The sequence below is a fragment of the Neovison vison genome, chromosome 12 (assembly GCF_020171115.1).
Source record: "Neovison vison isolate M4711 chromosome 12, ASM_NN_V1, whole genome shotgun sequence".
Classification (NCBI taxonomy): Eukaryota; Metazoa; Chordata; class Mammalia; order Carnivora; family Mustelidae; genus Neogale; species Neogale vison.
This window is the reverse complement of record NC_058102.1, coordinates 57,896,144-57,912,723: the sequence shown is the minus strand read 5'-3', so window position 1 is coordinate 57,912,723 and position 16,580 is coordinate 57,896,144. Positions and strand designations below refer to the sequence as shown.

The 16,580-nt window shown below is 44.5% G+C and overlaps 1 protein-coding gene across 1 annotated transcript in view; it reads left to right on the top strand.

The window, feature by feature from the left end:
- Positions 1 to 1,827: 1,827 nt before the first annotated feature.
- The window catches only part of PLBD1 (phospholipase B domain containing 1), a 53,345-nt gene continuing 38,592 nt past the window's right edge, over positions 1,828 to 16,580 (top strand). The window contains exons 1-2 of the mRNA XM_044227933.1: positions 1,828 to 1,844; positions 12,069 to 12,288. Of these exons, the coding sequence (XP_044083868.1) occupies positions 12,095 to 12,288 (194 nt within the window). The 5' untranslated portion in view covers positions 1,828 to 1,844; positions 12,069 to 12,094. The remainder of the gene's footprint in view (positions 1,845 to 12,068; positions 12,289 to 16,580) is intronic.

The following is a 16,580-nucleotide window of genomic DNA, read 5'->3' as shown; positions in this document are numbered from 1 at the left end:
TGATATTTAGTGGCTACTGGGCAGGGGATACCCAGGAACACCCCCCACCCACCAACAAAAAATTGTATGATCCAAAATGTTACAATGCTGAGAGTGAGAAACCCTGACTGAATTAATTTATTTGCATAATTTGCTTCTAGAATGCAAGCTTTGTGAGAGCAGGGACTCTGTCTGTCTTGCTTATTACTCTATGTCTGGAATGTGGAAGTGAACAAACATTTGGTGACCACGTAAGAGATGAGTAGGTGCCTCATAGCTCACATCAGGTATTTTTAGATACATGCGTATATCCAAAAACCTGGCTCCTTGGGTTGGAAGGGTTAGTAATGGTAGAAGGTAGCATGACTTAAACATCTGGGGTGGCGCACCTTCTTTGTCCTAAGGTAGCTCTCTTCCCAACATGGCACAACAAGAATGCTCATAATTTTCCTTCGCTTTAATTTTCTAACCCCAGGAAAAATGTGCAGTCTTTACAGTGTCCTCAATTCCTTCATTCATTAAGTGATATTATCATCTGGACACTGTACTAGGTGCTGTCACCAAACAGAATGATGGCTTGGGACTTGTGTTCAATAATTTGCATAGAGATTTGATATAATTGTTCTAGATTTATTTCTAACAGTTATAAATCTATTTCCCCTCTAGGAAAAGTGTTTCTCTGCCTCCCTTCCCATCTTCCCTCGGCACCTCAGTCAAGCTTGGAAGAAAGACCAGGAGAGAAGAGTGGGGTGCCTTGCCCCCCAGCTCTGGAGTAGAGGCTTGTCCCATCCTGGGTTCCCACACGGTACCTTCGCCATAGCTCTATGACAGCACTAATGGCCACTTCTCAGCACCTGTTTATTTATATGGCTTTGTCCTTCTTGCCAGCAGTAGGTCAAGCTCTTGGTGTGTCTTTATATCCCAGGCACCAGGCACGCAAGATGGGCTTAATAAATGGTTATTGAAAAAATAAAATGCTTTTTGCCTACTTCACAATGTCACCTAGGGCACCCTTTGCCAACTTCACAATGTCACTCAAGGCATACTTTTGCCTACTTCACAATGTCACCCTACCTGGCACAGAAATGGGGACTTCCCAGGGGCTCAGAAATAGATCTAGTTTCAGCCCCGTCTGAATCACAATCTAGTGGCGGCTCCAGCCAATGAAGAGGAAAGCAAAGGTTGGGAAGTCTTGGGCCCCAGCAAATGGGTGTAGATTAAACAGCCTGAGCTGGAAGAGCAGTGATCCCTGAGGAGTACGGGCCCCTCGAAGACACTGCAGAACAGCCCAGAACCACAGCTGCGTGTAGGCACGGGGCATGCATGTCACCGCTGCTCAGGGTGCCTCATCCCCGCCGCTGCAGACGAGTGGCCGAGAGGCCGACCCCGGCGACAGAGGCTGGCGGTGTTGACCTGAACGGGTCTGTTCAAGCCTTGGGCCTCCAAACTGTCCTACGAGCGCAGAGAAAGTGGCCGGGCGCCTCGTCAGGTCCCAGAAGCGCAGCCGGGGAACTTTCTCAGCCCAGCCCACAGGGCGCTAGAGGGTCAGAAAGGACCCGCCTTTGCCAGCGGGGCAAAGGTTGCTCCCGAGGCCACGTGAGGCTTCTTCGCCCCTAAAAGCCCCAACCCGGCAGGACTAATGGAAGAGTAAGGACGCCCCGACCTCGGAGACGCGGCGCCCCGCTGCCGGCTCCAGAGCCGCTCCAGCACCAGCTGCCTCATCCCACCCGGGGCAGGTCGCGGCCGCCGAGCCATGCCCCGCCGCAGCCGGGACCTCGCGGTGCCCACGCCGCCCGCCCCGCCGCCGCTGCTGCCGCTGCTGCTGCTGCTGCTGGCGGCCGCCGCGGTGCCGCCGAGCCTGGCAGGTGAGCCGTGCGCGCCCATAGGGCCCCCGGGACGGGGAGTCCGCAGAGACGCGGCCCTGGGCGTCCGCCTGGCCCGCGCTGCGCCCGCCCGCCGCCCCGTGCGCTCCCGCCCGCGCCCCGGCTCGGCCAAGTTGACCGCCAGGCGGTGGCGGGGTTCTGGGTGGACGCGGAGGGCTGGGGGCACGGCCCCTGCTCGCTCCAGGTCCGCCGGAGCTCAGGGACGGACCCCGGGAGAGGCAGGGGCTGCGCGGCGGCGAACTTCAGAAGTGGGGCCCGGAGTTCTTGGAGAACAAATCAGTGCGCTCAGGCGCGGCTCTTGGCTTGCTGAGCCTCGACTGGTCCCCAAAGCGCAGCCAAAGGACATCTAAATATATTTATTCACATCATAGAGGTATGATTCCGGGCTGTCAGGTGGTCTTGTTTGTTTCTTGGTTTTGCTTTGTTTTGTTTTGTTTTCCTTAACTACCCATGACTTTGGTTTAAAATAAGTGCAGCCTGGTATTGTCAGCTTGATAGGGGCCAGGCAGCGTGCTAAAGGGCTTTTCATACAGTGCTTACTAGAACCCTAAATAGGAGTGTTACCCCCATTCTACAGATCATTAGAAATTGAGAGAACTTGAGGAGTTTGGGTTAAGATACACCGCAAGTGAAGGCAGAGCTGAATTGCCACATGGTATTTACTTAACTACTCCCCTCTTCCTACAACAGGTTTTATCCCTACCAAAAAAAAAAAAAATACTGGATTTGTCAGTTTTCTTCCCGATGGATAAGACTAAAATTAACCAAAGAAACTCGAAAGACTTGAAAAGTAATCTTAAGAGACGATTAAGTTTGCTTCACTTCCAAGCCCTTTTCTGTGCTGACCTTGTGCAAGAACAGGGTGGGATAGGGTGGGGTTCCGGAGAGGGAACCCCTTCCCAAATGAGTGTACAGATTCTTACTACACCACCTTCCATCCACAAGTAACCGCAATTAGCAGATTTCACAGCCTTTGCTTTTGCAACTTGCCCTCTTAACCACTCTTAAATCTTTCTAGACTTAAACTGCCTGAGCCTCTGGGATCAGAAGCCATGCACCCCTAGGCTCCTGACTGTTGATTTATCTGCCCCATTCTGTTCCTTACCTGCCCCGTGGAGGGGGTATTCCAGCCACCCTATGAGCCCAGACATCCTGCTCCTTCAGGCATACCTGGAACAGGCTAAAAGTGCTCCAGTAATGGAAATGGCTTCTTGTGTCTGGAATGCTGAGTGAAACCCTTCTAACTTCTCTGTTCTTTTGAATTGTGTGGGTTGTTTAAAGTGTTCCTTAGATGGAGGGCAGTCTGAGGAGTGAGGTGGAGATGCTGTTTTTCTGAAGATGAGGCACTGTTTATTCAAGAAGAGAACCCCTGGCAAGAAACAGCTGCTTAAACTAACTTCCCCAGATAGATATTCAGCTGAGGTCTGGCCAGGATGGTCAGGAGTCAAGGCAAAGACTGAGGGCATTTCTGTGGCCTGTGATCCTGACAGCACGGCGGGGCCTGGCAATCCAAAGAAGACTTCTTATCATGGCTTGAGGAACAGCTGGTGAAACCCATGCCCACTCTTTCAAACAGATGTGAACCTGTTTCCTTTGTTGCATTCAAACCAACCTGCTTTCCCGTGTAACTTTTTGGCTCTTTGTTTTACCCTTCTATAGACTACCAGGCACATGCGGGCAGAGAACAGAGCCTTTGCTACCTCTTTCTTGTCACATTTTCTCTGAAGTGCGCAGCTCAGTACTCTGACTTTAATGGGTACCCAACACACACCAAAGGGATTGCATTTTCATCTCCCTGGAATGATCTTTATATCTACCAATGTGCACCTGTTAATCCAAAAATAACTTTGCAAATTGATTATTCCAGAAATATTGGCCAACAATTGCACATTCCTCTTAGCCTGTCTTCCAAACTAGTGTGGACTTTAGTCATTTATAGCATTGCCTTTATCCTTCCAGACTGGAGAGACCCATATTTGTTTCTGTAATTTTTCTTGGTGGTGTGTATAGTGAAGTCGCACTAGAAAAGAGACGGGTTGGTTACTCAGAGATTTATAAGGTGCCCTGTGCCTTGGTAAAACTGGTTCCAAATCTGGGCCCTGGACTTGCAGGACTAGATTTGAGAAATGCATTCCTTCCCGTGCTCCAGAACCAATCAGATACAAAGAAGCTGATTCACCCTGACAGACACCAACGTCTATTCACCAAAACACCCATAATGGATTTTTAGCAGATGGGACCTTTGCATAGCCTCCCTGGCCACTCGCTTGTAATCAGATTACACTAGAACCTATCAGGGATTCTCAGGCTGCTTGCCTGCTGGATTTGCTTCTCGGGAGGACTGATGCTTCAGTTAGCCTCTGGGTGCTCGTACTGGAGCTCACCTAGCACAGCTGGCCCTTGCCTCTGGGACACTGCTTTTTCCACGCTTCCATGGCTCACCAGTACTCACTGGAGACTAACACATTGCCTCTCTGGATAGGCCAGTACTATTTTATTTTATTTTTAAGATTTTATTTATTTATTTGAGAGAGAGAGAGATCACAAGTAGGCCGAGAGAGGAAGAGAAGTAGGCTCCGGGCCTAGCAGAGAGCCCGATGTGGGGCTCGATCCCAGGACCCTGGGATCATGACCTGAGCCGAAGGCAGAGGCTTTAACCCACTGAGCCACCCAGGTGCTCCAGGCCAGTACTTTTATGTGGTTGTGGAGAAGTTTGCCAACCTAAAAGTTGTTCAGGCTCCTTAAGGTGACTTGGTAGACCTTTGGTGGAGGCTGTTCTCAGTTGATCCTTTGATTCAGAGGGCTTTCTGATCTCCAGGTTCACTTGAGGTAGTGGCTCATTCTTTCTGTGGCAGTTCATTTTTGCAAGTTTAATACTAGAGAGGTAGTATGGAATTCCAGAAACAAGAAGCATGGAGCCTAACTGCCTGTGTTTGAATCCTGGTTCCAGTACTTACTGTGTGACCTTCAGCCAGTTATCTATCTCTGCACCTCAGTTCCCTCATCTGTTACATGGGGACTGGAGTATCTGCCTCCTAAGGTGTGGAACAGGGCCTTGTATACAGTAGGGGCTGCATAATTGAGTGACCATTATTATCGGCCGTTGGAGTTGATTTTTCTCCAGAAAGGCAGCACAGATCTTTGGATAAGGCAACCAGAACGGCAGCCGATAATCTATGTGCTGTGAGGTAATAACTTGTTATAAAAGCAGGGTTTTTACTTAATCTTGGCCCAGTGTTGCAGGGTCTTGGAACATACAGGGGCACATTGGGCGGGTGCTTCAGGAAACAGCGAGCAGAGCCTGAGGTAGCTTTCCTGGGTTATCACTGACTGGCTGCCATCACCTTGATTTTTCCAAGTGCCATTTTATCAACCATGCCTGCTGGAGCATTTCCCAGCTCTTCTCCATCTTTCTGAGCCCCACTAAATCTTGCTACAGCTCATCCCCACTGTCTTAACGTTTCAGACCCAAAAGAAGTCGGTGCTGTCTGTAAACCCGAACATTTTTTTTGTGCTCTCTCTCTATCAGTTTGTTTATAAAAATGTATACAAGCTAAGTCCCAGAAGAATTTCTGCAGGAAGTGCCCATTCCTCTTTACTGTTAAAATTTGTTTCCTAGTCCTTCTGGAAATATTAATCTGATGGCAAAGATCAAAATCTTTCTCCAGAAAAAAATGTTTAAAAGATCCTCCCCTTCAGTCTTTAAATTGAGATGGAACATTTTATTTATTTATTTATTTATTTATTTATTTATAGCTGTAAAGTGACCTAAGGAGATAGAACATTTTAGACACATTTTTCATAATAGGTAAACTGCAAATCACGTGAACTTCAGCTTGGAACTTCTAACATGCAGAACAGAAATTATTGTTTTCACACTTTTTTAGGCATTATTTTAATTTTTGTCACCTGTTATCTTTTGGGTTTTTAAAAAAATTTTTAATTATCAAGCATTAACTCTCGAGTTAGCAAGATAGGTAGCAGCACCAAAAATGGAATGACTCCAAAGGATTTATTTTGTTCAGCATTTTAATTTTGTTTAAAATGCATTTATGTTTTCTCTCTCTTTTTTTTTTTTTTAAATAAAGTTCCAGTTGCTCCTACAAGTTCTATTTCACAATCACTTGAAAATTGTACTCTAAGATGTGGCTAGAAAATGTATTAATGTTTTTATGTTGTTTCTTTGCACTATGGCAAAACAGGAACTTACTCAGTGGGGTAAAGGAAACTAAGAGAGGTAGTGAAAATATGAGGGAACTTTGATCTAAAACTTGAACCTTTGTCTGCACAAACAATACCTTATTACTGTCTTCCAATGGGAAATTGTGAAATCTCTTTATTCAGAGCTTGCTCTGAAGTGTGTCCACTAGCTTTGCAAATGAGTTCCCATCCCAGCAGGTGAGGTAGTGGCAAGTTAATTCAAACCATCATTTACACACCTAAGATTCCAAAATTCGAACCCACAACCCAAAATCAAGAATGAATAGACAGAGACTCAATACCAATCTGTCTCCTCCCCAGGTGGTGTGGAAGTTTGGGATGTAGGCAAGAAAACACTGTTTACCCCAAAGGAGTCAATACAATGAAAAAACAGATGCCACCCCCTGACTCTCAAGGAACTTGTAACTAAATTTTTGAACCACATACATACAAATATATATAACTAAAAAGTGATATAGATGAAGAATGAGGTAACAGCACCAAATGAGGGGCAAAGTTGACTTTCTGTTGACAGGACTTTTAGCAAAAACTCTGGTTGAAGCTAGCAGTGTAGACAGAATAGGTTCGTTCTGAGGGGATGAAGGAAAGGGATCTTTCCAGATCCAAGTAAATCTCCAGGATTTTTCTGTATTAGCACTTTGTTTCTTTGACACTGTTTTTTTAAAGCGGTATCCTTTTCTGCTTACCTAATATATTGGCCAGAATATGCCTCCCATCTCACATCCCCTCACAACTGTCTATGCGAGCTTCAGCTGCTGTAAATGGGAGGGGCCTCACCCTCACCCTACCCCCCCCCCCGCAAGGATACCTTGCTCTATACCTCTATACCTCAGGCTTCTCCGGCATCATAACCATTTCACACTGGATCACTTGCAAACCTAGACAGGGGGATTTAACCCCTCACTGGGCAACTTTTGACCAATGCAAGATGAGCAGCTGTAGTTAAATGTTCCTCCTTCCATCCCTGGGATGGGGTCCTCAGGAGCTTATCTCCACCCTTGTTTGGGCCATCTCAGATTGCACCTTTGAATTAGCTTTCTCTCCTTCCCTGTTTCATATTCTCCGTCCCCCTTTCCCGTTCCCAGAATAATACCCCCTTCAGCAAGAGTCCTAGGCTCTGATTTCTTCTGGGAGTGAGTGCAGAAACCCTTAGAATGTTGTTGCCTGGAGGCTGTTTATCATGAATCAGTTATTTTCTGCTGAAGAGTCAAAGCAAATCTAAAAACCAGATATCAATTTACTGAACCCTTTCAAAGAAGGAAGGAGAATGCCAAGGTAGACCATAAAATACAGAGACCTTTCGTCCAATAGACATAAAAGACAAAAGCAATTTAAGGATCAAGATCAGAGAAGTGTCAGCTAAGCTCAATCTGAATAGATTGTTTCAATCTTAATTTTTAAAAATATTTTCTCTCATATTTTCTGTGTCTGCCCTTTCATGTTTCTTCCTCTTTTTCTCTATGTAACTTACTGAATATATTAGGTAAAATTGCATCACTCTAGGTTAAAAACCATTTACTCTATCATGAATAAAGTGCCCGCCTGGAAAAATAGGTTCCAAATACAGGAGAGAGTGATTTGGGCCACTTACAACTATTTTATAAATTCTAAGACAGGTTAGGATTTTTTTCCCCCCACTGAAAACAACTCATAGAAAATATTAGAATACACAAGTAAATAAATTTAATTTGGGCATTTAGATTTTTATGTTGAGAGAAATATAAAAAGGAGGAGGCTTCTTCCATCTTTATCTACACAAGAAAAAGACTCTGTTTTTATAAAGTAACGTTCCCATTCAGTCAGCAGAAATTTATCAAGTGAATTGACTTTGAAAATGTTGCTATTAAAGATTTTAAACTCACTTCCCTTCTCATCAGTCTAGGGGGACATGGCGTTTGCCCCTTGGGCATCTGAACCATCCTTTAAGCCCCTTCCCTGAGCTTGAAGGTATAATGACTTGAGTTATTTTAGATTAACTTCTGTGAATATTCTGATAAACTTCACTTTCATTAGAACACACACAATTAAACTAGACTCATCCCAGAAACAGTACTATGCTGGGTCCAGTGCTTCCAGGAAATAGAGTCATAAGCAGGACCTGTGTCTGCCTTCACAGAGCCTGTATAAAGCTAGAGTGCAATTCCAAGAATGTGACTTTGGTCTACCTTTTTGCAGTTGTCCTTTTCACAACATCTGCTTCCCAACATGGAGATGTTTGGGGAAAAAAAAAAAAAGTAGAAAAGTAAAATGGCTTAAACTATCAAAGGACTTAAGAAAATCAGAAAGTAGAGTGGTATTAGGAAATCCAGAAAGAGTCGGTGCATGGAGAAAACGTTGAGGGAGAGAGAACATCATTTAGGGGTGAAGCAAGAAACACAGATGTTGGCCTAATTCGCAAAGTACTTGCTCACTTGGTCAGTTTGTTAGCAGTACATTTTTATCACTGAATTCTCTTAAGGGATTTTTTTTTTTTAATGCCTGGCGGCACATTAATGTCAAGAAAGCACTGATTTGAGGAAGTATATTATTTGTAGTCAGGAAATTATGTAGTTCCAGCAACAGTGAAAACACAGCCCTTGATTGCTTGGATGGAGAGCAAGCCAAGGTTTATGGCAAAAGGGGCTCCTGGAAGGGAAGGTGAAGCTAGGCAAAGTCACAGTGTTTAAGGAGAAGTGCCAAGATTTGGGAGAAGGGAACAAAGCTAAAATTGTTCCATGTGGATAGAACTGAAAGGGAGAACCCCAGAAGGCTGGTTCCCCTTCCTTCCTCCCTTCACAGTTTCTGTTTATGACCCTGCACACACCCCACGCCCCCTCGCTGCAGCAGTTTGCAGCTGCTATGTTTCTAGTCAGCCATGCTTCCTTCACTTCCCTACGAGACTCACTAGAGGCGAGGGTAAAAGAGAATGTGTGCGGAAATCTAGGGAAAGGTTGAGGCTGTGCCACGGTGCTCCAAACTCCATTTGGAGAACACATTTACTGTATTTGGAAGAAGGGACAGTTCTGCGGATGCTACCCAGAGTTGTCAAACTGTGGCCGGTTGGCTTTACTAGCAAGTAGACTATTATTCGTCACCAGAAGTCTGTGAAAGTATTGTGAACTACCTCTGTTTATGAACATCGTTATTTCCACTTAGCCATTTTTAAAGAAAGCCCGCCATTATGGTCATGACTTTACTCAGAAGTAAATGGACTTTCCTGCTCAGGATTATTCTTTCTTTAAGGGCCATAATCAGCTTTAGCCTCTAAGCCTGACCAAATCCCAGCCAATCACCCAGCCCCCTTGGGACAAGGTGCTATGATATTCTAGTATTAAGATTATACCTTTAGCACTTATTTGATAGACAATCTTTGCATCAAAATAAAATAAAATGTTGAGTCAATTTTTAACGTTGACAACAGATAACTATATATAAACATTTAATCTGAACCTTCTGGCATCTTTTTTTTAAAATAGTTTTTTAAAAAAGATTGTATTTATTTATTTAACAGAGAGGGAGCAGGAGAGCACAGGCAGGGGAAGTGGCAGAGGGAGAGGGAGAAGCAGGCCCCCCGCTGAGCAGGGAGCCCGATGTGGGGCTCGATCTCAGGACCCTGGGATCATGACCTGAGCCGAAGGCAGTTGCTTAACTGACTGAGCCACCCAGGGGTCCTGAACCTTCTGGTATCTTAACCACTGAAAACACAGTATGTCCAAAATTAAACTATTTCTTCCCAGACCTCCCAGACCCTTCTGCTCCCTCTCTCAGTGAATAATACAACAATACCCATCCACTGAGGCTCAGTCTAGAACCTGAGTCATTCTGGCCTCTTCCCAGCTCTTTGAAGACGTGAATATAAATTGGTCTTCAACCTGAGCAGCTGTCCAATAGTTTCTTAGGCCAAGAAACAAATGCATCACATACCATTTCCTTTCCCCATTCCTTTTCCCCTCTTTCTTCCGAAGTCTCCCTTCCTTTCACAAATACTTGCTGAGTATCTGTGACAAGCTAAGCACTAGGGTAGTTCTGAGTCTTTGGCCTCCAGGAGCTCACAGGCTAAGAGCAGCAGAAGGCATGTGAGTTACAGTGTGAAAGACCCAAAGAAGATGTACCTACAACCAAGTGACATTGAACTTGTAGACCGAGTCAACTGCCACAAAGTGGTGCTGCTTCCTGAGTCTTAAGTAGCACTTTTGAGATAGCTACATGGTTAACAAGAGAGAAACTCTTAGGTGGACGAAACAGCATATGCAAAGTCAGAGGTGTTGAACCAGCTCATGGCAGGTTGGATAGTGGTATATGATGGCTTCCAGATGACAAAGTACATGGGGGTGGTGAGTGAAGCTGCATAGCATAGGCAGAAAGCAGATGATAAAAGAATTTTTATCTCTAAATCTCAAAGAATTTTATTTCTAGGAAATCGAAGTCAATGAAGACCTTGGTAGGCAAGTAAACAAATTATTTGCATTTTAGAAAGGTCACTCTGGTAGAGTATGAAGGATGAATTACAGGTCAGAGGCACCTTGAAAGGTTTCTTATAGTTCAGGCTAGTTGTGATATCTGAGGTAGCATGGAAAGGTGGGGCTACAGAGGTAGAGACTGGAGGGAGAGATGGTTGGGAGGCCTTGATTCAAGATGAGTTTGCAGGAGAGAGAGGGGGCCTGGATGGGCTTGGGTCTCAGAGAGAAAGATAACAGAGATAGGAAGCAGAAGGTGGAGGATGGGTGAGAGAGCAACATAATAGTTCTCGTTTGGATATTTTGAATTTCTTTTGATTATAGAATCTTCCAGGTGGTGTTACCAAGTGTGCTGTTGGGTCCACAAGATAAAGAGAAAGCCTGGGGACATTGAGGAAGAAAGCAGGCAGGGGAGGAGAAGATGCAGATTCATGTCATCCCAGATGCGTGGAAGGAAAGAGTTTTTTTAAGAACAAGTGGTCACCATGGTCAAATGCTCTCGGCAGTCTTGTGACATTAGGATTCAAGGATGTTATTAGTGACCCGAGCCAGAACAGTGCCAGTAGCAGGGTGGGCATGGATGCCAGCTGCAGCAGGCTGATGGGAGGAAGATGAGGAAGTGGGGTGTGTGTTCCTTTTTCTACAGGATGAGGTTTGGAAATGGGCCAGTCATATTCACAGCTCTCTCACCAGTACCTAGCATAGCCCATGACACAATGTGCCCTGTTATATTTGTAATAATTTCATGAAAGGAGTAAGAGATTCTGGCAATGGCCAAATCTGGTCCCAGGGTCCAGAGAGAGCATCTGTGATTGGTTTGCCCTTGGGCATGAGACAATGGAGCATGTCAGTACGCTAAATCAGAGGAGCCATTGCACGAAGAGAGCATTAGGGTGCAGGAACAAGAAGACACAGGATGGAATGAAGTTCCCAAAGAAGTAAGAGGAGTTGATCCATAGCATGGGTAGAGGGATTGAGGTGAAAGAGAAGAGAGAGATGGCTATAGGATTTGTAAGGATATATTCACAAAATTATCAAGAACTTGAGAGGCTCACAGGTGATAGTTTTTTGTTTTTTTCTGCAAAATAGGAATCTAATGTCATGTGTGAAAAATTAGGCAAGAGAGATAGTATAAGATGCCTGAGAATATGGATGCTTTGGTCCAACTGCCTTAGGGATCAAATATGTTATGGACCACATACATGAACCCTATGCTTGGTTGAAGTAAGAGCTGAGCAAGGACTCTAACTCTGACCTTGCCCAGAATCTCATCTCTGAGGATGAAGCATTTAGACCCACCTCTATGATGCTCTAATTACTTCCCTCCACCTTTGACCTAGTTCACTGTGCTCTGAGCTCATCCCCCTTGATCAGGCTCTGGTTTTTCCCCACTTATAACAAGGACAAACCATGGGGGCAGATTTCCCAGTTCTAACAGAATGGATTCTCTAAAAGCAAACATGGTGAAATTATTGGTTACATGGGAAAAAGTGCATCAGCAAATCAATTAAATAGCATCCCATTATTATTGCTTCTTCTTTTCTTTCAGAAGTCTACTATGCAACCGCATACTGGATGCCTGCTGAAAAGACAGTAGAAGTCAAAAACGTATTGGACAGGAATGGGGACGCCTATGGCTTTTACAATGACTCTATAAAAACCACAGGCTGGGGCATCCTGGAGATCAGAGCGGGGTATGGTTCTCAGACCCTGAGCAATGAGGTCACCATGTTTGTGGCTGGCTTTTTGGAGGGTTACCTCACTGCCCCGTAAGTACTTCAGTCTTTAGTTGTGGTGGAGAACTACCAGGCAACTCTGTCCCTTTCTTTGTCTACCAGTGGCTCCTGTCTTCCTGACATTGGACATTAGAACTGGAAAGTACCTGAGGAACCCCTTATGTGATCGAAACATGATCAGAATCACATTTTCACCTCTAATCAGTACCTGACTTGTACGGAAAAAATCCCCCAACTGTGGCATTCTTCCATTCTCATGGCACTTAAAAATCTTTCCTTTTGGCAAAACTGTTTTAAAATACAGCCCAGCCATTTCATCCTACTAGCCATTTATTGTCTGGTACAAAGAAAATTATAGGTAAAGTGACCAAGAAGCACCGAACACAGAAGATTTGTTAAATTTAAAATGTAAGAGCATTTTTTTCAACAGTCTTAAAACAATACTTTCAAGTGGGCAAAGATTTTCTATTGAAATCCTGATGTCTAATATAAATATTCCTTCCAGTTCTATTGTTACTTGATTCTTACGTCTTTCCTGTGTCTTGTGAAAATAACAAAGATGTAGTTAATAATAATGCAATCAGGACACATACTTTTCCAAGATAAGCTCTTTAAGGAAAAGAAAGTTGCAACTCATTTAATCAAGCCTCATCCTTTCTTTGATATAAAAAGTGTCTTGATGATTTGGCTTTTTCCTTTTATTCTCTGTGACCTAGACTGTTAGGAGGAGTTTAACCAAATCCTATTGTGTTCACCTTAGTAAGGCACCTTAATAAATTCAGTGCCAATCTTAATTGTTTCTAGGTGCTAGAGATTATATCAAATGTTGAATAACTAGTTCTTGTGCTCCAATAGCTCTTTTTTTAATGAACTAGAAATTCCTGTTTTGCTTTTTATACCAAATTTTTGTTACTCTACCATACAGGTCCCCCTTAATGATACACTACTCAGGGATGCATAAAACTTTATAAATGGACTAAGATTTTAAAAACATGTTTAGGGGCGCCTGGGGGGCTCAGTTGGTTAAGTGTCCGATTCTTGATTTTGGCTCAAGTCATGGTCTCAGGGTCATGAGACTGAGCCCGCTGTCAGGCTCCGTGCTGGGCATGGAGCCTGCTTAAGATTCTCCCTCCCTCTCTCTCCACCCCTCTCCCCACCAAAAAAAACCCACAAAAACCAAAAGTTTAAAAAAAGTTTAAAACTGTATTTTATATATTTAATATAGAATCTGAACTTTTCATCCGTCTCTGCAAATCTATATTTTCTGTGTACCTGCTAGTTCTGATTGTATTATTTAAATTGAGTTGCAGGTTTAGAGAAGTAATTTGAGCGAAGTTCTGTGCCTATAAATACACTAGGTTGTCATGGGTGCTATGCATAATGGGCCTTTAAGGGAAACTGAGATTTGTGGGAGCAGCTCTAATCCGAGATTGTGGTGAGGATGAGTATGTCTTCTGTGCAAACAGGTATCACACAGCAGGAATTTTAGGGAGTTTGCCAGGAGGCTTCTGATGAAGGTGGAATGTCTAATATTCTTATGTCTCAGAAAAACATAAATTTTTATATCTCACTTCTAGGGGTGACTTTATCATTTTACCCTAATTCTTAAGATAAAGCATTGACCTACCCTTGAGTAACTTTATCTATTGATGAAGAAGATCCAAGGAATGTGGGTTAATAACAATTCTCTTAGTAGCTTCTTAAATGCTTCTATATTAGAGTAAAAATTTTATTTCTTAGAAGAAAAACACTTAGCTATTATTCAATAACTGGGGTTTTTTTTGTTTGTTTGTTTGCTTACTCTGCATCTTTGCCCTGTCCATTCAAAGAAAATTTGACATGCGTGAGTCTTTTAAGATGGAACAAACAACTTCCTGGGGCGCCTGGGCATCTCAGCTGGTTGAGCGTCCGACTCTTGCTTTTGGCTCAGGTCATGATCTCAGGGTCGTGAGATCGAGGCCTCTGCGCTGAGTATGGAGCCTGCTTAAGATTCTCTCCCCTCTCCCTCGGCCCCTCCCCCCAATGCACACCCACACATTCTCTCTCTCTTAAAAAATAGTAAATAAATAAATAGAAACAACTTCCTGTATGTTGTAGCCTATTTTAAGGACCTGGCAACTGAGTCTTCCCTCCCTTCAGACCAACTTCCCTCCATTCATCCTGATGAATGATCAGGAGTGAGGAAGAGGTGAGTCTAGTAATCTTAGTGAATACTGGATCATTAAGGAAAAGTTGAGAGACTCTTCTTGGGAGCATTTCTGCTGCAGAGAACATCTGGAAAGAATGCTTTAATCATGAATAACTATAACAGTCCAAAAGGAAGGCACCTCATGGGCCAGAACAGTCAAAGAAGCCTTTGCAGAAGGAGTGAGCTATGGGTCTGGTGTTTGATGGGCAACGACATTCAGTTTGGCTGGGAAGAGGAAGAAAATAATTCTGGGCAGAAAGAAGCGGAACCAAGTACTGAAAAAAGGCAATGAGTCCGAAATGAGGAATTTGCCTTTACAAATGAGCGAGAAGTAGAAGCTCCTTTGATTAGTCGGAGGGCAACAGGTTTAAAATGGCAGATAGAGGCTGTACCGTGGAAGGCTTTGGATGGCAGCCTGCCCGTTTGGCAGTTGTCATTCTTCATTTCCATCGGAGAGTGCTCAGAGGTTTCTCGAATTTGAAAGACAACATCTCTGTTGGTCTCTGTTTTGTATTCCTTACTGACAGTTCAAGAATGTCACCTGCTCAAGGATGGGCTTCCCATATATGCAGTAGCAAGAGTCCTGAGAGGACTTCTTCCCCACGGAACAGAAGATGTTGGTGATCAGGAAGAAGCGTGACAAAGAACTAAAGGGGCTGGATGGAAGAGAGAAGTCAGGTATTTGTATATTTGAAGAAGAAAGAGAGAAAAAGAGAAAGAGGAGGAGGAGAAGAGGACAAAAAGGCAACAAAGGAAGGGAGTAGTGGAGGGAGGAAGTAGAACAGAACCCAAAAGAGGAAAATGAAGAATTACAATCAAAACTATTGTTAGAAAGGCATTTCCCATTTCCCTCTTAAGAGGGTGACACTCTCATCGCATGTCTATAAAATCAATTAAGTAGGGAGATTTCCCAGCCTGCATGGAAAAGACTTACTCTGGGCCTAGCTCGAAGCTCACAGTAGTGGGACATGACCTAGTATGCTTAGAACACCCCGGCAATGGGCTGGAGAAGAGAGAGGAAGGGAGGTGGCTCTTGATTTCTTCCCTCATCTGATATGGTCCAGGAGGGGAAGGCTTATCATACATTCTGATGCCCAGGAGCTCATTTTGAAGATCTGCAAAATGGAGCAGAGAAACTGGGCTCCCAGGGACAAGAGCTCCAGGAGGGAGACAGAACAGAGAGCACACTGGAAGGATTCGAAGGCTTATGACTCCAGGCAGCACAGCCGTGCAGCCCACCGACACCGTCGTCACTGACCAAGCTGTGAGAGGCAGGGGGCTGCCTTGGTATTCCGCACAGAGGAGCCTAACCTTCAACCATCTGGAAGCTGTGGCTAGAGTCACAACCAGCAGAGGAGGAGGAATACAAGTCACAGGCAAGGGTGGTGTTCTGGTGTTTGTTTTCAGCTACTCATGGGCAACTGTCTGAGAAGCAACAGCATCTTCCTATACACACATCATTTTTTCGATCTAAAATGAAAAAATGGGGGCGTTTGTAAGGTACGATTCCACTTACTGAGACACAGCCTTGGAGCAAAAGCATCGGAGGGGCGCTTCGGCTCAGGTCATGATTCCCGGGTCCTGGGTTGGAGCCCCACGGCTGTCCCTGCTCAGCGGGGTCCTGCTTCTCCCCTGCCTGCTACTCCCTCTGCCTGTGCTCTCCTGCTCTCTGTCAAATAAATAAATAAGTAAAATCTTTAAAAAAAAAAAAAAGAAAGAAAGAAAGAAAGAAAAAAGGAGGGTCTGAGCCTGGTCTGAGAGGGTGAATTTATGCCAATGGCCAAAAGAAAGAGCCATCTTTTTTTTTTTTCCTTTTTTTAATCCCCCTAAGATTTATTTATTTATCTGAGAGAGAGAGAATGGACGTGCACACCCACAAGCAGGGGAAGGGGCAGATGGAGAGACTCTCAAGCAGACTCGGTGCTGAGTGCAGAGCCTCCCACAGGACTCAACCTTACAGCCTTGAGATCAGGACCTGAGCTGAAACCAGGAGTCCCAAGCTTAACCATCTGAGCCACCCAGGCACACCCACCTTGTTCTCCATTCAGCAGCAGAGCTGCTCACGTGGCTACCACGGGCCATGGGAAGTTTAGGGCCGCCATGTTCTTCCCACATCACCACATTTAAAATGGAGTGA